This window comes from Bombus terrestris, chromosome 4 (assembly GCF_910591885.1).
Source record: "Bombus terrestris chromosome 4, iyBomTerr1.2, whole genome shotgun sequence".
Classification (NCBI taxonomy): Eukaryota; Metazoa; Arthropoda; class Insecta; order Hymenoptera; family Apidae; genus Bombus; species Bombus terrestris.
In genome coordinates, this window is record NC_063272.1 from 15,597,362 (window position 1) to 15,621,646 (window position 24,285).

Below are 24,285 nucleotides of genomic sequence, written 5' to 3' on the forward strand. Positions count from 1 at the left end.
ATCGTTTCTTTTTGTTTCTTCGTAACAAAGTCGCGCGATCATTATATATTAAATCGTTCTGAAAGAAAGAAACAAAATGCACTGATATATAAACGACGTAAAGAAAGAAACCGGTCTTCAATTTTACACGTAATAACTTTACAAATCGATATGATTAACTGAGAAGTTTGAAATATAATTAAAAATTAATTCACCCAACTCCCTCTCCGCCCAAATTCAACGAAAACAGCGAAAACACGTATTAACTCTCTTTCCGCGGAACAACGAATGAATTAGGATGTTCCTCGTGTAAATTGTTCTCCCCTATATGGAAGTACGAAAAACGATGCAGAACTTAAAATCGGTGAAAAATCGTGCGTTTCTTTAGCGAGTAGAGAATCGCTAACTTTGAAAGTGCTCGACCACGTCAATAGATTCTTTTATATACTCATTGCACTTTCTCCGCTCATTTGTTTTCCAAAAACGTACGACCAAGGTTATCGACATACTTTTCAAGAGAACTAAATCTTAAGAGAATAAACTTTGCAAAACACTTTTGTTGCACGTATTTGTAAAACTATAGTAATCAAAATTGTAATCCCTAAGTAATCCCTACGCTCCAACGTGAAAGGAAAGCGAAATGAGAATTATGCATTTGAGATATTTTATAATATATGCATGATTTATTAATGTATTGAAACAATATTGTTAAATGAATATTCATAGAAATGCATCTCTGCATCTTTTGTATAATTTGAAAAATAAATTTTAATTGCTACACCTATAGATAAAGTAAAATCGCATCACGATCATAATACGATATAGGTATTATATTGTGAAAATATTTTACCTTCAATCACGTTTAATCATTAATGACGTCTTCTTCTTCTAATTTTCGAATTATCGCTGAATTTTCAAAAATATTAACTAAGATAATCTATATTAACGCATGTATATGGTTCATAGATATGGCAAAAAAGTTTTAGTTAATATTTGTTGATTATATTATACTGAATTAAAGATTTTTAATAGAAAAGATAGAGTTTCTCTGGAGTAATAGATATTTCTTCTCTCACTGTACATGGGCAATATTAATGAACTGAAATTAACAACAGGTACATTAGAAACGTTCTGATTGATGGTAGGCTTAATACAAAATCTTGTTTTCTTTACAGTTGGATGTAAAACATTAGTGTACATTGTATACTTGTATAAAGCTAATTAAGTACTCTTTCTTGTATACAAACTATTAGTAACAAAAGGTAATAAATAATAATACATAACACACTGTATAAAGTGCGAGTAATGTCAACTTAAATCTGAAAGTTTATCATTTGCTAAAAACAAATTTTATTTTGTAACAAATAGATAAAGTACTTTCATTATTAACTCGGCATCACACGGATATTTCCGCTTCAGAAGTTTATCTGTGTACGGCCGGACTAACAGCTTCATATCTGTACCAATCTTTAACCAGGACACTTGAAATCGATATTACATTATAAACTAGATGCCTCTATAGTAGGAATATTAAATAGACCAGCATTTTTCCAATAATAGTTAGGAGGGCCACTGGTAAAACAATATTTCATAGATAGTGGTTCGTCATTTTCAACATAATACATCAAATAAAAATTGCACATTTCATCAGCTTTAGTAGGACCAATGTATGTCCAACTATTGCGTGCATTATACATAGTACAACGGGCTGCTATTTGATCACCTTGTTCAGCAGAAACATTTTTATGTATAGGATAAAACATTTGAGGTGTTAAAGGATCTCTTTTGCCTAATTCTATCCAAGTGTAATCTGGTTTTATCAAATATCCAGAAACTACTTTACCAAGTGAATGAGTATGGGTTCTATATGCAAAAGGATGAATAGTTTTGTTCTCTTTTATTATGCAAGCTGTTTCCATGTATGTTGTACTTCGAGGTGGTATAACACCTCCAGTTCCCAAAAGGAGAACACCAGCTAATTTATTCAATGGACGTAATGTGTAATAGAGAAATACACCAGAGTCGTCAGTGCCAGCATCTTGAAATTTTGCAGTATGTGCATAATGGACCTGCAGAACTAGATATTTAATCGAGGAGTCCCCACCAACTTTGAAACCCACCCCTTCTGGTAAAATTAATGTTGGAGCATCTCTGGCCCAGGCATATAATATCTGTATAAAATGATAATATAATTAAATATTTATAATATTTCTCTTTAAATTCTTAAATTATTCTTTTAAACATCATTTTATATTACATACCTGAGAATTTTCTGCACAGGGAACGATTGTATCTTCGTTATTATTTATACCATATCCCATTTCTCCGCAATTCCATACTGATTTTGAACTACCAGGTTTTCCACAACCATATAAAAGTATATGATGAACACCTGGCATTGCATTTGGTTCAAAACCTGTCAAATAATAGTTTTGGGAAGGATCTACTTTAACAGGAGTACACAAATACAATTCCTCCTAAAAATAAGGAAAATATGTTATCATTATCTCTTTATATTCTTCCTATATTATTTGCTTGACATAAATTAAACATTTGATTGAAACGTTAAAACGAAAGAGATATTAATTACAACATCGTTAAACACATATAAAAAAATATATTTCATATTGGTATCTTGAAATATAAAATCTGTATTTACTTACCCTACTTGATGTAACATTTGGCATAAGCAATGCATATTTATTTACACTGTTACATTTTATAAATTTAAATAAAAGTGCAAATAAAACATAAATCGTGAAATCTCCTTTCATCTTTTTGTCAATATTTCGAAATATTACATTAAATTACATTAATTACGAAATCCACGTCTTCTTATCAAACGTCACCAATCGATATCACACACGGTCACAGTACTTGTAGTCCACGTACAGATAATTTCTGACGTAGAATAAGCATTTGGAAACGCCATCTATCAGAGATACATAAATTTATTGCACGTATTGTAAAATTTATCAACAGAAATACACAATTTACAAAACAATAACACAGTTAAATAATAATCATTGCTATCGAGCAATGTGTGAATGAATTATGGTACAAATATAGTTCAATGTACATATGTATATTCGTCTATTATTGGACAGATTCGTTGATGACTAGAGTCACGTGAGTATATAATGTTCATTCATTCTCTATTTCAATTTCATTCATGAAATCAGTGTCTGAAATATTTAAATGTCGAATTTTAAACAGACCATATAATCGATTAATTTGTTGTCTGCTTAACTTTCACGAGCATTAAAGCATCGGATACATTAAATTTATTTTTATCTTTTATTTATATATATGTCACGAATTTGATCTGTAAGCCATTCTATGCCTAATTGTAAACCTTCTCCAGTAATTGCATTTGTCGCTCGTATATGCCAGGGTTTGTTCTGTATACGATCAAGACCAAGCCCAGCAACAAGTTTGACAGTGGTTAAAGAATCAGGCAAGTCCATTTTATTTGCCAGAAAGAGAATCGGTATTTTACGACCTATAATATTCGATAAATAAAATTCAATAAGGAAAACACGATATACGATATTCAATATGAAAAAGTAAGGAAATAATATATACCAACTACATCTGGATGTTGGAGAAGCATATCTAATTCTTCTTTGACAACAACCAATCGTAATTTGTCGCTGCTATCGATGATAAAGATAATACCATGGCAATCTTTATAATAATGTTCCCATAACGGTCTATGACGATCATGACCTGACATATCAAATGCCGTGAAACTAATATTTTTAACTGAAAACATGTTAAAATGTATTATTAGTATTCTATGGTATGCGATTATAAAGAGCAGTATAAAATAACGAGGTAATATTGATTTACGAAAAACGTAAATGTACATATGTGTATTCAATAAATACATTATTACATATAATGAAATATATACATATTATTCATCTTATGAGGCGCCATTTTATATATTAAAATAAATGAGAATCACTGAAGAGAAGTATAATGGAGGTATATTGACGCGATAGTCTTTAAAAGTAATAATCAACTTGTAAATAAATTATTAAAAAGTATGGAAGCATATAATATTTTAGAAAATGTTATTAATGAAAAAGATTCAGACGAAAATAAAAGTAAGCTATACGTTCATCTAAAAAAGTCTAACCCTATAACATTTGTGGTGAAGGTAATATATTAAGTATTATTCAATTTCAGGCTCTATAGATGAACTGAAAAGCAAATTAAAAAACCAAATACATCAATTGAAATCTATAATTTTGCAAATTGAATGTAGTTTGGACATATTAAAATTTGGGAACATTAAATGTGTTCATTCAAACATTACCAAGTGCCTGAAAACCGATGAAGTTCAGGATATCAATTTACAATTAGAGTCCGAATTATATAGATATTCCGGTTTTCACTGTGTCAAATTCTCAAAACAGGAACATGTGTTTAATTTTTCACCTTTGAATAAATATGATAAAAATAATGTTTTTGCTGTACAAATTTTGAATGATCAATATAAAGGAATTTTAGGAAAATGGGTGATGCCAATGGGTATTGATTTACATGATGTGATATGTGATTTTCCTATCCATGAGTTAAAAAATGTACCTCATTTTTTGAAAATTTGTAAGCAATATATAGATTGCTATTTCATAAGACAAGAACAATACACAACACTGATGGTACATATAGCTTATGAACTTATTTTTCTACATAACGGTTGGAAACAAAATATTAAATATCTATTTTAATTTTTAGCATAATATTTCTCATATAAAAAACTGTAAGTTACAAACAAATTTAGGATATACCCAAATTAATTTAGAACTGATGGGGGTATATAATAAAAATACTGATTCATATATAACTATAATAATATATCTCTTATATAATATTAATGAAACTAGGCCATATAAAATTGAGATAGATTCAGTAACAGAGAATGGACTGCATAAAGAGTTCAAAAACCATCTAGAATCATCTTTAGTGTGTTTTAAGCAATTTGATTTACATACAGCATTTGAGAATATATTGGATATGAAAGTATTTGCGTGGGCAAAAGAAGATAACGAAGATAATTCACTGGATATAAATGTATGTAAAATTTTTAATTTTTTCTAGCAAAAATCATAAATTCAACTAAAAACATCATTTGTATTTCTAGTCTTTGAGCGATTTAGAAACAGAAGGATTTTTAGATAGTTTTACATTGCCACAAAGGAAATCTTTAATACTTCAGAGCAAGAAACAGGACGTAAAAAAAGAACAAAAGAAAAAATTATCAAAAGAAAAAAAGTTCCTTAACATTTCAAGTATATATAAAGCTGATCAAAGTTCTGTCCCCTCACAAAGTAAGAAGCAGAGATTGCAAAATATTAAACAATCTGTGAGGCAGCAAGATATTAGTGTTATCAAATCAATACCAAATGTAAATAATTCAAAACAAAAGAAATTAAAACAGACAAAACTGAAGGTCAAATCAAATTTACAGAATGACTCAAAATTACAAAATAATGTCAATACTATATTTTCTGATGCAACCGTATTGAAAGATAAGCAAATAAATGAACAATTAAATAAACCATTTACCAGTACTCCAATATGTCAAAATGAACAGCATTCTTCTAATTTCAATTTATCGACTAATATTGATATTAGTGATATCGCAAGTGAAAATAATTTGAATGTTGTGGGAACAAGTAAACTTAAAAGAGATCAATTTCGGAATCATACACCTGTAAAATTATTGCAAAGAAAAATGAGGAAAAAAGTAAAGTCTTTAATTCAATCAAAATCACAGAATTCAAAGCACAATGTACTCCATAATAGAATTAAAAAGATTAAGAAATCTCTGTAATATGAATATTCCATAGTTTACCTAATAGAATGTACAAAATATTGTTTATGTTACTGATACATTTATATATATATTTATTATTTAAAAATAAATGTTATTTGAAATAAAATATATTTGTTTCGTTTTATTACGTTATTAACCGGCAATTAGTGCTCGATCAGATGAACTAGTGCAAATAATAGTATAGAAATGTGGCTTTAAGCACGTCAATTCAACATCGAATGTCGTTCACTCGTTATTATTTAACTTACATGAAAATTTTTCAACATTATACCCAACAGTGGGTACTATGTCTATGCAACGGTCATCCTCGCGTTTGAAATTATTTATGACCGTCGACTTACCACTATTATTAAGGCCCACTACTAAAACGTTTACTTCTTTTTTCCTAAAACCTAAAAGATTTGCTAAACGATCAAATAGCCCCATTTTCTGTATTTTCTTGAAGGCTTGTCACGTATTTATCGAATATCAATAGTGAACGCTATAACAATGACTGGTAGGGAAGACAATACACTCAAACATGATAAATGTATCTCATTCATTTTCCAGTATATTTATAGCTAATTTATTAATATAAATAGCATATTTTATTATTATCTTGTTACTCTAAATAGAAACTGTATAAAAATTACGATGTCTAATGTATTTAGTTATCATGTACACAGTCTTACATCTTAAATATGTATATGTATGTGTATATAAATACTATTTCCCCCACTTGATTGAACTGACTTGAGAACTCCCCCCTTGAAAACTACTGGTAAATCGCATGCTTCCGTGTTCGCTCAGAACTACAGTCATATAAAGTATTATAGAGCAAAGCTATATGCGTTATCGTGATCAGAACAGTGATTGTAGAATTAAATCTATAAGCAATTTTAAGTAAATGTTCTGTTATTAATCTGTCTGTGAATTTCTGAAACCTGTTGAATAAAAAAATATTTAAAAAATGGTAAGCTAGTATATTAATGAGGTTATACACATATTTGTGCATTAGGTTATTTCTACATTATGCATTTGATCTTTTACAATTTTCAGCCGAAGGGGAAAACAAAGAAATTCATTGATAAAAAAAATTCAGTAACATTTCATTTAGTTCATCGATCACAAAGAGATCCATTAATCGCCGATGAAACAGCACCAGAACGCGTGCTTGTACCTGTTGGACATACACAAGCTTCTAAACTCGAGAAAAAGAAAATAGATGATGATAAGCGTAAAGAGGAGCAGCGAAAATATGGGATATATTTTGATGATGATTATGATTATTTGAAACATCTTAAAGATGTTAATTCTTTGACAGCTGAATGGGAACGCGTAGATTGTACAACTTTAAAATCAAATGATCAAACAAATATGCCAAAAATTAATTTACCATCCTCTGTATTTGCTTCAAATGTAGAAGAAAAAATTGGTCTTTTAAATAAAGCAGCTCCAGTTTCAGGGTTGCAACTAGACTTAGATCCAGATATAGTTGCTGCTATGGATGATGATTTCGACTATGATGATCCAGAAAATGAATTGGATGATAATTTTGTACAATTAGCTAATGCAATCAATAGCGATAATGAAATTTCACAAGAAGAAAGTGGTATGTATCTATAAGAATACATTATTTATATAAAATGATTGACTTATATCTCAAAAATATGATTTAAATGAGTCAGATCAAGTATCTGATGTTTCATCTGAGGGGCATATGGAATTATCCGACGAAGAACGAGATGAAGTGTGTAGTTTAAATAGATCTGAATATACCTTTCAAGAAGAAGAAACAAAATCCCGTTTTACAGAATATTCAATGAGTAGTAGTGTAATAAGAAGAAACAAGCAACTTACTCTTCTTGATGATAAATTTGAAAAAGTAAGTATTTATTGATGTGATATATTGTACATAGCTGGAAAGGGTACACAGAATCAAGGGAGGTACTACTCCCTATCACTCACCACTATGTGTTACTATACGTGTTATATGTTACTATATGTGTTAAATACGTAAGTTTAATTTTATGATTTTATGATTATGTTGTGTCTATAAGAAATAGCCAATCACACCCACATTCAAGAGGACTCCTTTTTTCAACTCCTTATACATTTTATTTGATAAACATGTATCATTATTAATACAGATGTATATAGCATACGATGATGATGAAATTGGCGCATTAGATTGTGATGAAATTGAAGGACATATTGCACCAAATTCAGATTTAGTTCTTCAGTGTGCAGCAGAATTTGAACAACAGCAAAACGAAGATGTAAGTTAATAGTAACTGCATTTGTAATAGAGAGAATTAAGCACATTTCTTTTCATTTTCATAGGCAGATAATGTTGCACAATTGATAGAAGATAGAATGAGAATTTTGGACAAGGAGTATTCTAGCTCCGAGGATGAAAGTCATTTAGAAGAACTTATAGTTAATACAAGAGAGAAAGATAAATGGGATTGTGAAAGTATTATTAGTACATACAGTAATATTTACAATCATCCAAAGTTAATTTCTGAACCCAAGGTTGTTGTTTAAGAATAATTGTTCATTTATTTTATTCCTTTTGTTATGTGAAATTATAATGTGTGAATTCTCTTGTAGTATCCACGAAAGATCAAAGTCAATCCAAAAACAGGTATACCAGAAAATGTTTTAGATGGGTGTCTTGGAAAATTGACTGCTAAAACATTGGCTCAATTTGATCAGCAAAATGAAAGTTGTAAACCAAAATATCCTCAGTCTATTGCAGAAACTATGAAATCTACCCTAAGTACATTAAGTATAAGATCTAAAAATGAAACTACGGAAGAAAGAAAACGAAGAAAAAGTGCACTTAAAGAATATAGAAGAGTAAAATTATCATTCTAATTGTATACATACATAACAAGCCAAGAACATATAATACAAATAAAAAATTGTTTGTTATTAATTTCAGGAAAGGCGAATAGAACGGAAGGCAAATAGTGAAGCGTTTAAGGAGGAAAAGAAACGCCAAGAAAAAATATTATTAAATAACAGGCAAAATATTCAAGGAAATAGAATACTTTAACATGTAAATTTCCTGTTATATATCTTTTTAATAAATTAATAATAAATAAATTAATTTACACACTACGCGTATATTGTTTACAATATACGAAATGGAGCGAAATCCGTGATATAAAATATAAATGAGGAAGATTTTATAGCTCATAATAAGGCGAACATCAAGAATAATAAAGTTGCGTTGGAAACCTACTTCTGCCAGCCATGTTATTTTTAAGTTCCACTTTTCTCTAGCGAATGTCCGGAATCGAGGTCCAGACTTCTTTATATCTGGGACATAGATGTACCGCCTACACTTATATACGAATATATATATCCCTATGTCCATAAGCAGTTTATAGCATGCATGAATGTTAATTTGTTAGATTTTAACCGCCATCTAGATACATGAAAAAAGTACATGTAGCGGCGGATTTAAATCAAAACGAAACGAAAACAATGTCAAACTGCGTGCAAGATTCGTCACGGCGATGCTATAGGCGAAAGCTATTTCTCTAGCTACTGAATATTATTAACATAAGTAAAAAAACAGTTTCACTATACATATGTACGGTATTTCTATGGGAAATAAAATACATATCTGTAAATATAGGACAATATAGCTGTTTATCAACAGTTATAAATATTTTATTTTCGATTATTGTACATATTTGTAATAAAAAATGCAAGTAATTAAAGTTTGTATGAAGACTTAATTTAACAAAAGAATTAAATCAGTTCCTGGATATTCAGGTAGATTAAGGCTATATGCTTTATCCAATTTTTTAGGTATAAATCGACCACCTAAATAATGATACTTCCCTTCAAATTTTTTAGCACATAATTTTGGCGCCGTTAGTGATACAAGCATTTCTGGTTTTATTCCGCCTTCTGTAGGTGGTCCATCTTCAACACTCCAACCTGATGGTATATCAATACTACAAATTGGAACAGTCGTATTTTTTAACAGGTGAATAATAGGAATAAATGTATCTCTTATAGGTGGCTTAAAACTAAATCCAAATATTGCATCCACTATAAGACCAAATTGATGCAGTTGCTTTGAAGCAATGTATTCTACATCATCCTTTAATAAGGGAATATCATTTTCAATGCACTGATGCAGTAAATTTTCATACAGTGTATTGTTTGTCCTTTTAGGATAATAAATTTCAGGCAAATATCCAAATTGTTTTAAGTGTCTAGCGCAAACAAGTCCATCACCACCATTGTTTCCTGGGCCACAACAAATCAAAATTTTTTGTTTAGAATTTTTAAGCGATGGATAAGTACGAGCAATGGCAATAGCACAGCTTTGACCAGCAAGTTCCATTAATTGATCAACGCTAAACTTATATTTCTCAAATAAATCTTTATCTACATTGATACTTTCCGTTTGATTCAAATATTTCAGCATACTGGTATATGATGCTCTTCCAAAAATAAATTTATTGTTAGACAAACAAGGTTTTATATAACTCTTAATATATGATATCATTTATTAATTTTGTTACATACAAATATACGTACATATAATGGGAAAGAATATAACCTCTTACAGTAAACTGTGATTATTCTTTTTATTAATGCAAAGAAATGTTAATCTCAGCAGAAAATATTGATTATTTTTATTTAGTAATATCTTTCAGCACTTGCATTAAAAACTGTACGTATGGAATTAATTTTATTGTATCCTTCGAAATCGTTTCGAGATTTACATGTACTTCTTACGACAATGAGTCGATTGAACAGCGAAACTGAAGTTTATCGCAGATTCCAATAGTTTACATTTTGACATTGTCTTATATACACATGTATATGGCAAAGTTTTTAATTTTACGTATAAAATTACACGCTTATAAGTATAAAATACTTTATTATTATCGATTATATAGAAAATAAATATTAACATTAAATAATAATAAAGTAATTTTTTGGTTATTCTTGTAGTAGGTAGTGTTATATTTATTTTTATTTTTATATGGATTTATTTAGAAAGAATAATTACCAGTATGTACAAAGAGAGATTTATGTTAATGTAACAAGTAATTAAAATAATTTAAATTATGTAATGAACTAACTTTGATTCCCTGAACAATTTTTGATAGAATTGAATTTAAATGTTTGTAAATACGAGTAAATGGTTTGACACAACCGTTTTACCATAAGTTGTGGCGACCATGAAACATCATAAGGATATTTTATTCTTTCACTGTAGGTAGTACGTTGAATCAAATGATATATTGAGCGTAATTCAACTAGAGGTGGTTCTTGAGGAAATCCAAATGGAAACTGAATATGCACACATGCGTAAAAGTCATCTACACATACTAAAAATGTCACATATTTACAGTTTATAGCATCATATTCTAAAAGACATTTATGGTGGATAAATGAACATGCTGCTATATAATCTCTTCTTCTCTTTAAGCTTTGGACAACTGAGTTTACCTAAAACAATATTTATTTTATTCATAATTATTATAGCACAAAAACAAAATTAAAACAAGTTACATACCTTTCCTGCAATATATTTTTTTACTTTTGGTATATATCGTAGTAGGTATATGTCATATGGAAAATGTGGTAAATGTAATTCACCTGTTTCACTAAGAGACTCTTCTAAAGATTTTGAAAAGTAAAGTTGTGGAGTAACATGACTCCAACCTGTTCCAGAAAATGTTACAAGAAGCATTGCAATGTCACTTTCTGATTTACAAGTACGAATTTCTAACTGTGAAACATCCACTGATAAACTTATTAAAAATCTAGCTTCTGTTGGTTTAGAACTGAATGGTAACAATATTACTTCAACATCTTCTGTTTTGACTTCTCCTGAATTCATTAGCATATTATATTCTAATTGTAATCTAGCTTGCTTCTGAATTAATTGTACCTGATTTAAAAGAAAGATGTATCAAATTCAATGTAGTTCCAGTATTAAAAAATTTATATGTAACAATCACAAACCTGATGTTGTTTGTAGCATGATAAAAGTTCTCTAAGAACATTCAATAATGCATTTTCATCATTAGGATTCCATTTAGCAAGACTAGGTACTTTGGCAGATAATGAATCCACGTCCATATCTGCTAGGAATGTATTGTCATTAAATATGAAATCAGGTCCCATTTCAGGACATTGCGAATCAAACAGTACATTCCAAGTTAAATTTTGTTTAGCATAAGGTATAGATAATTTAAAACGATCTCCGTGTACTTTTCCACAACTGGATGACATAGAATCTATCTCGATTGTTTCGCAGCAAACTCCTTATAAAAGAATAAAAGAATATAATAATATAATTATAAATTATCATAACATATTTTATGTACTAAACTAACCAAGTTTATCAGTCGATAAAACATGGATTAAAAGTGGCTCGATATATGAGTCAATGACAGTCAAAATCGCACATTGTTGGTTTAACATTGTAATACTTTTATATTATAACACTTAACATATACTCGGTAAGTAACAAATAGTCAGTATAGAAAAAAAACCTTTCGTAAATTCTACGCGTATCACATAGTATTTTGTTATTATTACACAAATGTTTTCAAATGTACATGTTAACGTTTGCTGATGTTTAGGATGGAAAAACAATATTTTTATATACTACGCTATCGCGTGAACTTGTCTTTCATGTAGTCGCCTGAATATAGTTTCGTTAATTGTATCTAGAATCTAGAGGCTAGAGACATCTCGTATAAACCGAGGGGGAAATTTAAACTCATTGTCCAGATATTCACCAAGTGTTGCCGAATAAGAGGAAGTCAGAACTTGGCAAAGGAAACACTTCATTAAGCAATGTTCAGTTGAGAGCCCTATTGAATTAGCAGTTATGGAACGAATCACGTATGACCCTTCAAGGAGTCTGAATTTTCTCGAGATCTCGTCGTTGTCCGTTTATGTAAATTTTTTAGGTACCCTATTATCTCTGCCGCTCTATTTCTTTCGCAGCTACTTTCTTTTTGCACGTGTACACCCTCATTCCTGTCTAAGGTAAAACCGATAATGTTTGTGGTGAATCAGTCAAAGTTCGTTCATTTAAGGCATAGCAATCGGACCCTATCCATTACTGAACAGTGGGGATCTGAAGAACTGAATAGGCTGACCGAGAATGTCGAGTTACAGGGTCCGACACTAACCAATATTCCGGCTAGTAAAAATCGGTCAAGGCTGCGGTTCCTCGGTTGGACTCCGCAGACAGTGCCAGTCGCAAAGTCGATGGTTTAAAATATTCACGATTTGAATTTTACGTGAATAGAGAGTATTTTAGACAGTCCTTTCATATATTTTCTCGCGTAAGCGCAAATAGAGCGCGCGCATCGTCAGCGGATTAGTAGGACTGAATTAAAATTTTAGAAAAACAGGATTTTTGAACTAGCGGAGGATTCCTTCATAAAAAAATTAGGGGGGGGATTAAAATAATATTTCATGTAAAATTTATTTCGTAATAACTTATATTTAAATTTTTATAGTATATATTTTTAAGATACAATTGTTTTATTTTTTTCAGATAATTAACTAATTACACTTGTAAAGTAAAATGTATTTTTGTTCTCAGTAACTCAGTAAAATTCAATGATTGGTTCATGGATCATATTACCTAGTATAGTATAAACGAAAACGAAATATAAATTTTCACGACAAACGAGCAAGTTATTAATCTTATTTATTATATTTCAATCAGAAAATTGAGTGTAAATAATACATTTTCGATACATTTAAAGAATCAATATTCTTCTTCGTCTTCAGTATTAGCTGCGTCTTCTTGAACTTCACGATAATCCAATTCTAAAGCTGCTAAATCTTCTCTCGCTTCCGCAAATTCACCTTCCTCCATACCTTCACCGACAAACCTATATTTAAAAAGGTTCAAGAAGATAAAAAAAATTCTTCTCAAATTTAAATGCGACAAAATAATGGAGATATCAGTTTACCAATGAACAAACGCTCGTTTAGCATACATCAGATCAAATTTATTATCGATTCTAGCCCATGCTTCAACTATTGCAGTGGTGTTACAAAGACAACATACAGCTCTTTCTACTTTTGCAAGATCACCTCCTGGTACTACAGTGGGTGGTTGATAATTTATCCCTACCTACAAAAAGTGTAGTAAAAAATATAATTCTTTATTTGTTTGACTATCTCTTCTTGTCTATGTGACTGGAATTTAACTGTATCTGACTACCTCTTCCGTTGGTATAATTAGAATTTTTGACAAAGGTTAATGTCTTCTAACTAATTAAAAATATTTCTTATGCAATCCTGTTTCGTAAAGGCCACGTTAAATATTCTTCTTTCTTTTTCACATAAGGAAAAATTATCTTACATAATTGTCGAACGAACCTTAAAACCAGTCGGACACCATTCGACAAATTGAATATGTTTCTGTCGTTTGATTGTCGCAATAGCAGCATTTACATCTTTGGGAACAACATCTCCTCTGTAAAGCATGCAAACTGCCATGTATTTTCCTCTACGCGGATCACAATTCACCATTTGATGATTTGGTTCAAAACACGAATTCGTTATCTCCGCTACAGTAATTCTCTCATGACTAGCATTTGCAGCTGATAAAACTGGAGCGTAAGTTGCCTACAGAATATAAGAAATATTTGTATCATAGAGCACAAATGAAATTTTGCAACATTGTTACATAAATCTATATATGTATATATGAAATAAAAATATAATAAATCATGTATATATATATATATATATATATTATATTTTTATTTTTAGCAGAATTACAAAATACTTATGACTGACTTACAAGAGGAAAATGAATACGCGGATATGGTACTAAATTTGTTTGAAATTCGGTAAGGTCAACGTTAAGAGCTCCATCGAATCGTAAACTTGCGGTTATCGATGAAACGATTTGTCCAATTAAACGATTTAAATTTGTGTACGTAGGTCTATCGATGCTTAAATTCCTTCTGCATAATTCATAAATGGCCTATGTGAAATGTTATCAATTATTAATAAGTTGATATAGAAGGCGCAAAGTCGTGATATTTTAAACCTGAACTTTGACTGATCATAAGAATCGTAGATACAGAGTAGGAATACATACTTGATTGTCAACTATGAAGGCCACGTCGCAATGTTCTAGTGTTGGATGTGTATAAAGAATCGCGTTATATGGCTCTACAACGGCAGTCGATACCTAATAAATAACGCATCGTATAACACATAATTATCATAATTTACTGTTAACGAATATTAAAAGTTTATGTTTCTAATCGTCTTTACCTGAGGCGCGGGATAAATACTAAAAGTCAATTTACTTTTCTTTGGATAATCAACGGACAATCTTTCCATCACTAAACTCGAAAATCCTGATCCTGTGCCACCACCGAACGAATGGAAGATTAGAAAACCCTGCAGACCTTTGCATCGTTCAGTGAGTCTGCGAATTCGATCCAAAGTCAGGTCCACAATTTCCTTCCCTAGAGAGTACAATTTAAAATTGAAAGAGACGAAGAAAACGAGAGTAAAGATAACTCGTTGTTCAAATTTTCAATTTACGCAAATTGCACGTATGACGTATACCTATGGTGTAATGACCTCGCGCGTAATTATTCGCCGCATCTTCTTTGCCCGTGATTAGTTGCTCCGGATGGAACAGTTCTCTATATGTACCTGTACGAACTTCATCTAAAACACGGTGGAAACATTTTAATAAGGAAATCGAGATTTTTTCCACAATTACTTGCCTACTACTGTTGGTTCGAGATCGACAAACACGGCTCTTGGAACGTGTTTTCCCGAGTCCGTCTCGGAAAAGAATGTGTTGAAAGAATCATCCCCGTAACCAACGGTGGTGTCTCTGGGCATTTGTCCATTAGGTTGAATTCCATGTTCCAAGCAGTATAGTTCCCAGCAAGCGTTAGCCATTTGGACGCCAGCTTGGCCAATATGAATGGATATACATTCCCGCTGTAATAATATATAAATAAAAATATTTAGTAATTGCCATAACCGTATTTAACGTTATTATTATAAACTGATTTTAATTACGATCTTGTACGACTTTGTCTGCCATAACTTGAATGCTATACCTTTTTTGCCATTATCTTTTAATGTGACTGACTCTTTTGCAGCATCAATTACTTTGTATGGAGAGGATTAATAAAAAGTACAAAGCACGAACAAAAGAATATTTAAAACTGATATTTAAATGTATTCGATTAATGTTTATATACGTTTCAGCTTTGTGGAACATTTCAAATGACATAAATTGTATAAGCTGTTTTTTGTTGTTGTTTAAAAAGGTATGAAATAGGAATTTTCATTGTTGGAAATAAGTGGGATCGAATTTTTCCGTTGGAACGATTTATAAAAGACGTCGGCAGATTGAAACAAGCGAATCACTTGACTTATACGTTTCTAAACTGAATCAGTTAAAGCACTCAACAGGATGTGATTACGAACTGACATGTCGAAATTCCATCGACATAAAGCAATCTTATACCTGTCAGTAAATCGCAGAGCTATTTTACCTTGACCTGTCATATCTTCGTTTAATAATTTAATCGCAATCTAAAAGAGGACATTATAGTTAAAGATCGACTCGTTGCCGCTATGCGTACGGGGCATAGGAGAGTCATAGACTCTTCCGGTACTTTACATTCTCTAGGTGCATCATGCTAAAAATCGATTTTTACAGGTTGACATACTGTAACCATAGCAGCTTGATCGAACATCGTTTTGTACGTGACACAATTTTGCGGTTCTCCAAACGAACGATCTTCGCAGCGAAAGGAACAACTACCGATTCGATCGATCATTTTTGTATACACATGTATATTATACATTCAAATGTACGTACTAATACGCCTATGATCTGTAACGTAATTAAATTTAGAGAATATTTTAATTCTTAATACGAAACAGAATTTATTATGGCATCGATATGAATTTAAAGAGATTAAATTATTCCGATTCTCGCCAGAGTATACGCGTCAATTTAATTGTTACGTTCCTTTTACTCTTCTTGCAGTAAACATGAATATTTTAAGATATTCTTTTTAAAATGTTTTCTGTAAAATCTTCCGACTGTGAATTACGAAACACTCGTACTAACCAGCAGTTAAAAACTTTACTTCATTCAATGACTATTTATTTATAATATTTTCAAAGACAAAAATATGTATTATTTAAACGTTATTTGCATTGCAATTAATAAGCTAAATTGAAATTCAAGCTGTAAGTATGTAAATTGGAGTTTTGTTTATTGGGTTCTATGCCGCGTTAGTTAAAAATCGATCTCTCGATTCCCTGAAATATTTATCCAACTATAATGTATTCGTCGTATGAACCTTAACTTCGGAAACTGTCTTATACACGATTTGCTATTGACAGTTCTCTAATCGGTCGATTGAACTATAAGGGAGCACGGTATATTATAATTAAAGGATATGCTGGTTATACACAATGTTAATACTGCATAGTTTTGAATTGAGTTATAATCTATTAACTATTATAGCAGATAAGAATCACTATATGTATTCGAAAGTTCAATCTTTCGCAATGATAATATAATAAGAAAATTCAAATTTTTGTATTAAAATTTTTTTTAATGGATGCCTATAATAACTATAATTATTAAAAATAACTTTAATTATAACAGGTTATAATTATAGCTTTTAATTATAATTTTTATGAAATAGCAATAAAATGTATGATAATTAATATACTTACCATGGTTGATGATGTAAAATCTTAAGGGTAAAAAAACGTGTCAGGACGAACCACGATTCAACTACTGTCTGACTGAACGAATAGTCAGATCACTGTGATACGCCATATTATTATTCATAGATATATAATATCTGTTCTAAGTTTCACAGGTGACAAAGGCTACCGCTATAGTGTCCGCGTATAGTTAAAATATAAATGCGACAAAAAGTTATATGATACCTCAAACGTATCGTCAAATTGTAATAATTAATAGATTACATAACTCGTTAGGTACTAAATAAAGGAGATGAAACAATTTATGAAAATTTATCAGAATTACAAGCATTTTTTTTATGTGAACGTCTATACAAATATAAATAAAAATATTATAATGGTCATATATGATTTATACATAATTCATTAATTATATCATACTACATAACGAATGCCGCGGAAAATTAAACGGGAATTAATAAATTAAATGAAAGAAGATAATAGTTATAAATCAAATCTATAATTTATATATTTATTGCAATAATACAAAATATAATATACAAAAGGAAATATTACAAAAATATATATAGATATGTCAATATATTTTTTAATTGCTAGTCGTATTTCAAACTCAAAATTACTCTTTTTTAAATCCCTTTGGGCTAGAAAGTGTAATTAATTGTACTCTTCGGGGTGCTTTATTAGAAATTATTAATGGCACTTCTTTTTCTTTAGGTGCATGTTTTATATTTGCTTTAGTAACTTCAGTAGTACTTTCTTCGTTATAAACTAATACAATATCTTCAGTCTCTTCTGTTTCCTTATTGTTTACGTCATTTTTCTCGTTAATGATGTTATCTAATAATTTATTATCTTGATTTAAGGCACTTTCTGGATTCCTAATAAAAGTTTCCTTTTCTTTTGATTTTATGATCTCAATATCCATAGCACTATTATCTATATCGTTGGTCGATAAATGTTCTTTTGATGTATCTTTAGCGCTAGAATTTAATGTCGTAGATTGCTTAAAATCATTATTAACAGTGCTAGATTTTGTTGTAGTATTACTTTGCCTTTTACATTCTTCACCTAATTCACCTCTTTGAAATTGTATTATAGAACAATATCCATCTGTTGAAGAAGCTATTAATATTCTACCATCGCTTGACCTGGGAGCATAAATAGATTAATTTTTTCTTCTCATTTAAAAATAATGTTATGTAATCATTGCTTACCATGCAACATCAGTTAATCTGGTATAATGAATATTTGATATCACAGCAATTGGTGAAATTTGTTGCGTATCATAAATCATTATTGAATGCTGAGTTGCAACAGCAAACACCATTCTGTAGGGTAATGCTATCACTGGTGTTGGGCCACTCTTTCGTAATTCAAAATAAACTGGACAACATCGAACTGCGATAGTACAATCATCCAAAGAAGGTAAAAGTAGAAGAGGTCTAAAAATGACATCGCATATTATATCTACTATATAATTAGATTATTATATAATAATAATCATATGTCAATATGTAAAATATAAATAACTTACTCTTTTAAATTATATCTTGAGAAAATTAAAGTTGTATTAGATATTCTTTCAGTAGTTTCTAAAGGTTCAATTATACCGGAAGGTACAATAAGTAATAATCCATCGGTAGAAAATGTTAATCTTCTAAAAAATGATTTAAAAGTATCATCATAGAACAAGCGTACTACTTTATCTTTTAGTGGATGGTCCGGTGGTGTTGGAATTTTTGCCTTATAAACCCGTTGCACTGTCCTTTTAGTATTTATATCGATCAAACGACACATCCTATGAACAAATTATTTGATGATTGTATTAAAAGCATCACAAATATTATTAAGGTTTAATATATTTACCTATCTGTACTTATTGTAGATATATATTGATTACAAGGATCCCATGAAACTCCTTGTACAAAACCTTTATGGTCGGATAATATACATACAGAACGCCCTTTGTGAACATCCCATAAAATAGCTGTATTATCTACAGATCCCGAAACTAACATATTAGAATTTGGAGACCAACTAATATCATAAACATCCTCGAGGTGTCCTCTTAATACTTTCCAGGAAATCCATTGTTCTTTATCTTTAGTTTCATCAGAATTAATAAAAAATTCACAGTCCTCCTTTTGTTTCCATAAAATTATAGTTGATTCTGCAATGCATTTTAGTTTTAATAAAAATCTCTTCCTAATTAATCCTTTATAATATTACCAACCATCGTCTCCTGATGCTAAAATATCTTTCGACGGTGAAAATCGCACTACATTTACTGCTCTTTGATGTCGTTCTAAATCGGTTACGCATTTCACAGTAGCAACTCCACTATCATTCGTTGTTAAATGCCATATCTAATTTTATGAAGTAATTCAAAAACAAAAATTTCTATTCTAGATTATATTTAATATAAAAATATTTAATACGAATTATTTGCATAATATTACCAAGACGTGCGAGTCAGCACCGCCAGTGACAAGTCGCCAAAAAATTTCATTCTCTGGTGTTTCATAAACTCCAGCCTGTATATCAATACTTAAAACTGGATCACGATTATGCCATGAAATTTCAGGCGTAGTGCACCACATAATTTTAATTTAAAGATATAATACAATAACGTCACAAAAGTTTATTACAATAATTGATAACAGGTTGCATCTAACCTGTTCCAAGATGTCACATTATTCCCGCCAAAACATATGATTTTTTCAGGTCCAATCTTAATTAACTATCTATTCTCCTAGTTAGATATCACTAGTAATATAACAACAGACATGAAGCTGAATAGCATTTATTAAAAGAGATTTATTTAGAAAAGTTGAAAATTGACAGAGAACTAGTTCGTATTTTACGTTTTTATTTTTTTGTAAGTTGGAATGTTAATGATTATAAATTATCTATAATTTTACTAAAAATCAATTTATGTATTATTATTTATAAGTTTAACGAATTTAGTTATAATATTAAAAATAGTAAATACATTTCATCGCATATATTTTATATTATTTGATTAAATATACGAGGAATTCAAGTTCAGTGTCATGAAACATGTGATTTATGAAATATATTGTATATCCGGTACGTACAACTCCCTCTGAAAATGCAAAGGGAATACACGCCAATAAACGGGCACGAGAAACAATCTGAACACAAAAATGGTGGGTGCTGAAAATGATAATCACGATCGTAAGGAACTAAGCATCAAAGATAGTATGGATAACAATCAACAAAATGGAGAATTAGTTTCTACAGAAAACAACGAAGAAATAGATGTGTGTTAATTATATGTATTGTTGCCTTGTATTTTCTCATTTTATAATTTATTTTATCCTTGGAAATATTTATCGTATTTCATCAAAAGTAATGAGCTTAATTTTATTGTCATTTCACATGTTGATTTCACTTGAAAACTTCTTTAAAAATTGATTCCAGTATAACATATAATTTATCAAATTTGCAAATTTATCAATGATATATAAATGATTGTTTAGTGGTGTAATAAACCTAATGTAAATAATCGTTGCAACCTGTTTTGTTCAATACAGCGATGATATTGCAGATTTCGTTTATTTTAATCTTATCGAAGTTATATGTTAAAAACTTACTTTTTCTTTTATCTATGTATAGGTAAACGCAGAAATTGACGAACAAAGGAAGAGGTATCAACCAACACGCCTAGAATCATTCTTCGCAATAACAAAATCTTTAATTATACGTGCCCTCATCATCTATTGTATTAGTCATCTATTCAGACGACTTCAAACTGATAATTCTCAGTTTCCTGGTGTTATCAATCCAGCACATTCACAAGCTGTAAATATATTTGAAAATGGAACATTATTTGACTTACATGTTTATTTATCAGAATCAGAGAATTTTAAGCAATTTGATGATCCAAGAACATTAGTATGGTTAGAACAAGGATTAGTATATGGAGATTGGTACAGTGGACCATTTCAAGATGGATCAAAAGTTAGAAATTATAAATTCGTTGCAACCAATCAATTAAAAAATAATGGGTCTATATATCTTCATATATATGTCACTAAAAGTGGAAAGTCTCCGAACCCCAAAGATGGAAAAAACTATGCAGGAGATTATATGTCGTACTCTAGAAAAATGTTAAACAAATTCAAAAAAGTTAAATATCAAAAAAGGCACAATCTATTAACTGGTGAAACTACTGCAAGTAAAGAAGAAATTGAGGTGTGTATACCTTGTAGTTCATTTTATGTATATATGAAGGTAAAGATATTTATATTTATATTCATTGTAGAAAGCTGAACTAATGAATCAAGAATATTTATCACATTGGCATCCAAATTTAACTATTAATTTAGTAACAGATCATACTAACTGGGTATATGGTCAATTATCTCCACCTTTAGATACATGTAAGTTTCTCCTTAACACATTTTAATTTTTATTTACGTAAATGTATGTAATTAATATAAATACTTCTTTTCAATAGATATTCATTTTTTACCTGGTGAGAAATTCTATAAGCCTATATTATATATGAACGATTTTTGGAATATGCAAAGAGATTATCAACCCTTAAATGATACTGTTAAAGAACTTGAACTTAGATTAACCTATCAACCACTTTCATTATTTAAGTGGCAAATTTATGCAGCTCAGTCAATGAGAAATAAATGGATATCTTCATTTATGGGTATGTTATTTTGTGAATAATATTAAAGTAAGTACAAAAAAAATTTTCTAATAATATTTTTATATAGGAGATTCAACAGACGAAGAAGACGATGATCAAGATACTTTAAAAGAAACACTATTAGAAACTAATCCTTACCTATTGGGTCTGACTATAATTGTATCAGTATTACACAGTGTGTTCGAATTTTTAGCATTTAAAAATGGTAAAGTTAAAAATAAATAATTTAATGTTTATAAATAGACAATTATTACATTCTTTATGTATTTTTTTTAGATATACAATTCTGGAACAATCGTAATTCATTGGAAGGACTGTCAGTTCGATCTGTATTTTTCAATGTTTTTCAATCATTGATTGTTTCATTGTATGTTCTTGACAACGACACAAATACAGTGGTTCGGATTAGTTGCGCGATAGGTTTATGCATAGAAATATGGAAAATTAATAAGGTCGTAAATATTACTGTTGATAGAAACTCAAAAATACTTAGTATCTTCCCAAAAATAAGTTTCCATGATAAAGGATCATATGTAGAATCATCTACAAAAGAATATGATAGGCTTGCTTTTAAATATTTATCATGGACTCTTTATCCTCTTCTAGGAGGATATGCAATTTATTCATTGATGTATTTAGAACATAAAGGATGGTATTCTTGGGTTCTTAATATGCTCTATGGATTTTTATTAACGTTTGGGTTTATTATGATGACACCACAGCTATTTATTAATTACAAATTAAAAAGCGTGGCACATCTTCCATGGCGTATGATGTCTTATAAATTTTTAAATACATTTATTGATGATATTTTTGCATTTGTTGTAAAGATGCCAACATTATATAGAATTGGTTGTTTCCGCGATGACATCGTTTTCTTTATATTTTTATACCAAAGATGGATATATAAAACTGATCATGCTAGAGTAAATGAATTTGGCTTTTCTGGCGAAATGGAAGTTAAAATGATTAAAGACAAAAAACAAGAATCTATCAAAGATCGTCCAAAAAGTGAAGCAAATAAAAAGAACGAGTAATATCTGGTGCATAATGTTAGCGTTAAATATATTATTCAAACTTTATCTTAAATTAATAAATTTATTAGTACCAAAGGATATATCTATACGCATTAATGTATACCTTTGTGAGTTTGATATAACTACGTGTGTATGTATATATTCTTTTGCTTTTAAGATCTAGCTAATTGAAAGGTCTCGCAGAGACATTGATGTGCTTGAATAAGAATATCAATGTTTATTGCAATCGGCAAAATATTAGAAAAAGATTTAGTGCGATTGTAAAGAATGTTATAAAAATGTACTCTTTTTAGGAAGCAGTTGTTATCATGCTTTGATTTAAACTCGTACATTTCGTTTATGTTTCAATGCTTTGTAATAATCTTCATTATTTTATATCAAATCAAACATATACATATAAAGTTTATTTGAATGTTCAAAGATATTCCAAGCCACAAATTGTTTATATATATATATATATATATATAATGTATATAATTATATATAATATGTATAATATATATAATATATATAATATATATATACATGAAACGATCTGTAATTCTGATTGCTTACATACACAAATATTGTAATGAGTATATGTACATCAAATCTATATATAATGAACCATAAATAATATAAATCTTGCGTCAAATATTTTGTGTTTACTGTTGTCTATGTACGTATCGGATATTGTAACATATTTTTGCAAAAAATAGTGAATTCTAAACAATTTACATGATGAATATGTTAAAAATTAAGTTATCTTTGCTATTAAACAAAATTATAATTATTGTTTTTAATAAATCAGTGTCTTCTACGAATATTTAATTTTGTCATAATTACCAGCAATAGAATATTCTGTTTATGAAAATGAATAAAAGGAGAAAAAAGTTAAAGTTACTTTATTTTTATATAATTTATTGACTTTAAAATATTTTTATCTTACTTGATTTTCGAAAATGAGTATTAGTGTTGCTAAATTGAGGAATGAATTATTTTATTAACAAATTTGACTTGACGTAACC

The 24,285-nt window shown here is 29.6% G+C and overlaps 9 protein-coding genes across 13 annotated transcripts in view; 3 read left to right on the forward strand and 6 right to left on the reverse strand.

Moving 5' to 3' along the window:
• Positions 1-24,083, forward strand: part of LOC100648014 (cleft lip and palate transmembrane protein 1 homolog) — a 34,286-nt gene extending 10,203 nt beyond the window's left edge. Inside the window, exons 1-6 of one of the 3 annotated variants that reach the window (XM_003394920.4) lie at positions 20,582-20,838; positions 21,194-21,772; positions 21,843-21,960; positions 22,038-22,241; positions 22,309-22,446; positions 22,518-24,083. In XM_003394920.4, the coding sequence (XP_003394968.1) occupies positions 20,722-20,838; positions 21,194-21,772; positions 21,843-21,960; positions 22,038-22,241; positions 22,309-22,446; positions 22,518-23,278 (1,917 nt within the window). In that variant the 5' untranslated portion in view covers positions 20,582-20,721 and the 3' untranslated portion in view covers positions 23,279-24,083. Of the gene's footprint in view, positions 1-20,581; positions 20,839-21,193; positions 21,773-21,842; positions 21,961-22,037; positions 22,242-22,308; positions 22,447-22,517 lie in introns of those variants that run through there. The other 2 variants (XM_012307809.3, XM_048405225.1) reach the window with 2 other exon arrangements.
• On the reverse strand, positions 641-2,778 carry LOC100644842 (peptidylglycine alpha-hydroxylating monooxygenase). Its single transcript, XM_003394976.4, has 3 exons — positions 2,643-2,778; positions 2,241-2,456; positions 641-2,150 (listed from the first exon to the last, which is right to left on the reverse strand). Exons 1-3 carry the CDS (start codon positions 2,751-2,753, stop codon positions 1,479-1,481), a joined length of 999 nt encoding a protein of 332 aa, XP_003395024.2. The 5' UTR covers positions 2,754-2,778; the 3' UTR covers positions 641-1,478.
• On the reverse strand, positions 2,913-6,324 carry LOC105665656 (ADP-ribosylation factor-like protein 6). 2 transcript variants are annotated; one of them, XM_012307812.3, is made up of 3 exons: positions 6,076-6,324; positions 3,565-3,744; positions 2,913-3,481 (listed from the first exon to the last, which is right to left on the reverse strand). In XM_012307812.3, exons 1-3 carry the CDS (start codon positions 6,251-6,253, stop codon positions 3,270-3,272), a joined length of 570 nt encoding a protein of 189 aa, XP_012163202.2. In that variant the 5' UTR covers positions 6,254-6,324; the 3' UTR covers positions 2,913-3,269. The 2 variants fall into 2 exon arrangements, with proteins under 2 accessions (XP_012163202.2, XP_012163204.2); XM_012307814.3 differs by having other exon boundaries at positions 6,169-6,321.
• On the forward strand, positions 3,738-5,871 carry LOC100644010. Its single transcript, XM_003394969.4, has 4 exons — positions 3,738-4,091; positions 4,174-4,649; positions 4,726-5,061; positions 5,132-5,871. The coding sequence occupies exons 1-4, from the start codon at positions 4,031-4,033 to the stop codon at positions 5,822-5,824; spliced, it is 1,566 nt and encodes a 521-aa protein (XP_003395017.1). The 5' UTR covers positions 3,738-4,030; the 3' UTR covers positions 5,825-5,871.
• LOC100651598 (protein LTV1 homolog) lies at positions 6,615-9,540 on the forward strand. The gene is made up of 7 exons (XM_003394948.4): positions 6,615-6,779; positions 6,866-7,418; positions 7,495-7,691; positions 7,957-8,085; positions 8,150-8,341; positions 8,420-8,668; positions 8,754-9,540. Exons 1-7 carry the CDS (start codon positions 6,777-6,779, stop codon positions 8,865-8,867), a joined length of 1,437 nt encoding a protein of 478 aa, XP_003394996.1. The 5' UTR covers positions 6,615-6,776; the 3' UTR covers positions 8,868-9,540.
• LOC105665655 (NAD(P)H-hydrate epimerase) lies at positions 9,451-10,518 on the reverse strand. The gene is made up of 2 exons (XM_012307811.3): positions 10,373-10,518; positions 9,451-10,275 (listed from the first exon to the last, which is right to left on the reverse strand). Exon 2 carries the CDS (start codon positions 10,257-10,259, stop codon positions 9,555-9,557), a length of 705 nt encoding a protein of 234 aa, XP_012163201.1. The 5' UTR covers positions 10,260-10,275; positions 10,373-10,518; the 3' UTR covers positions 9,451-9,554.
• Positions 10,318-12,501, reverse strand: LOC100642875 (BRISC and BRCA1-A complex member 2). The gene is made up of 4 exons (XM_003394960.3): positions 12,187-12,501; positions 11,813-12,114; positions 11,361-11,738; positions 10,318-11,293 (listed from the first exon to the last, which is right to left on the reverse strand). Exons 1-4 carry the CDS (start codon positions 12,272-12,274, stop codon positions 10,919-10,921), a joined length of 1,143 nt encoding a protein of 380 aa, XP_003395008.2. The 5' UTR covers positions 12,275-12,501; the 3' UTR covers positions 10,318-10,918.
• Positions 13,504-17,685, reverse strand: LOC100650317 (tubulin alpha-2/alpha-4 chain). 2 transcript variants are annotated; one of them, XM_020862725.2, is made up of 9 exons: positions 17,561-17,685; positions 15,574-15,796; positions 15,410-15,514; positions 15,110-15,306; positions 14,931-15,023; positions 14,628-14,813; positions 14,201-14,449; positions 13,789-13,952; positions 13,504-13,707 (listed from the first exon to the last, which is right to left on the reverse strand). In XM_020862725.2, the coding sequence occupies exons 1-9, from the start codon at positions 17,561-17,563 to the stop codon at positions 13,581-13,583; spliced, it is 1,347 nt and encodes a 448-aa protein (XP_020718384.2). In that variant the 5' UTR covers positions 17,564-17,685; the 3' UTR covers positions 13,504-13,580. The 2 variants fall into 2 exon arrangements, with proteins under 2 accessions (XP_020718384.2, XP_003394986.2); XM_003394938.4 differs by lacking the exon at positions 17,561-17,685 and adding an exon at positions 15,919-16,291.
• LOC100649086 (chromatin assembly factor 1 subunit B) lies at positions 18,038-20,374 on the reverse strand. The gene is made up of 6 exons (XM_003394929.4): positions 20,014-20,374; positions 19,788-19,920; positions 19,421-19,724; positions 19,089-19,352; positions 18,769-18,996; positions 18,038-18,702 (listed from the first exon to the last, which is right to left on the reverse strand). The coding sequence occupies exons 1-6, from the start codon at positions 20,152-20,154 to the stop codon at positions 18,171-18,173; spliced, it is 1,602 nt and encodes a 533-aa protein (XP_003394977.1). The 5' UTR covers positions 20,155-20,374; the 3' UTR covers positions 18,038-18,170.
• Positions 24,084-24,285: the final 202 nt, after the last annotated feature.

Bases quoted from the DNA above. Each gene is read 5' to 3' on its own strand.
- LOC100650317 (XM_003394938.4), bottom strand. The intron at 15,307-15,409 runs GTATACGTCATA...TGTACTCTCTAG, and splicing joins GCGAGGTCATTACACCATAG to GGAAGGAAATTGTGGACCTG. The intron at 13,953-14,200 runs GTTCGTTCGACA...CACTTTTTGTAG, and splicing joins GGTGTCCGACTGGTTTTAAG to GTAGGGATAAATTATCAACC.
- LOC105665655 (XM_012307811.3), bottom strand. From the start codon at position 10,259: ATGCTGAAATATTTGAATCAAACGGAAAGTATCAATGTAGATAAAGAT.
- LOC100644010 (XM_003394969.4), top strand. From the start codon at position 4,031: ATGGAAGCATATAATATTTTAGAAAATGTTATTAATGAAAAAGATTCA. The intron at 4,650-4,725 runs GTACATATAGCT...TTTAATTTTTAG, and splicing joins AACAATACACAACACTGATG to CATAATATTTCTCATATAAA. The intron at 5,062-5,131 runs GTATGTAAAATT...TTGTATTTCTAG, and splicing joins ATAATTCACTGGATATAAAT to TCTTTGAGCGATTTAGAAAC.
- LOC100651598 (XM_003394948.4), top strand. The intron at 8,086-8,149 runs GTAAGTTAATAG...TCATTTTCATAG, and splicing joins AACAACAGCAAAACGAAGAT to GCAGATAATGTTGCACAATT. The intron at 8,669-8,753 runs GTAAAATTATCA...TATTAATTTCAG, and splicing joins CACTTAAAGAATATAGAAGA to GAAAGGCGAATAGAACGGAA.
- LOC100642875 (XM_003394960.3), bottom strand. From the start codon at position 12,274: ATGTTAAACCAACAATGTGCGATTTTGACTGTCATTGACTCATATATC. The intron at 12,115-12,186 runs GTTAGTTTAGTA...TTCTTTTATAAG, and splicing joins TTTATCGACTGATAAACTTG to GAGTTTGCTGCGAAACAATC. The intron at 11,294-11,360 runs GTATGTAACTTG...ATATTGTTTTAG, and splicing joins AAAAATATATTGCAGGAAAG to GTAAACTCAGTTGTCCAAAG.
- LOC100649086 (XM_003394929.4), bottom strand. From the start codon at position 20,154: ATGTGGTGCACTACGCCTGAAATTTCATGGCATAATCGTGATCCAGTT. The intron at 19,725-19,787 runs GTTGGTAATATT...AATGCATTGCAG, and splicing joins TTTAGCATCAGGAGACGATG to AATCAACTATAATTTTATGG. The intron at 18,997-19,088 runs GTAAGTTATTTA...TGTCATTTTTAG, and splicing joins TCAAGATATAATTTAAAAGA to ACCTCTTCTACTTTTACCTT.
- LOC100644842 (XM_003394976.4), bottom strand. From the start codon at position 2,753: ATGAAAGGAGATTTCACGATTTATGTTTTATTTGCACTTTTATTTAAA. The intron at 2,457-2,642 runs GTAAGTAAATAC...CCTTATTTTTAG, and splicing joins CAAATGTTACATCAAGTAGG to GAGGAATTGTATTTGTGTAC. The intron at 2,151-2,240 runs GTATGTAATATA...CATTTTATACAG, and splicing joins CCTGTGCAGAAAATTCTCAG to ATATTATATGCCTGGGCCAG.
- LOC105665656 (XM_012307812.3), bottom strand. From the start codon at position 6,253: ATGGGGCTATTTGATCGTTTAGCAAATCTTTTAGGTTTTAGGAAAAAA. The intron at 3,745-6,075 runs GTAAGTTAAATA...ACATGTTTTCAG, and splicing joins TAATGTTGAAAAATTTTCAT to TTAAAAATATTAGTTTCACG. The intron at 3,482-3,564 runs GTATATATTATT...CGAATATTATAG, and splicing joins CCAACATCCAGATGTAGTTG to GTCGTAAAATACCGATTCTC.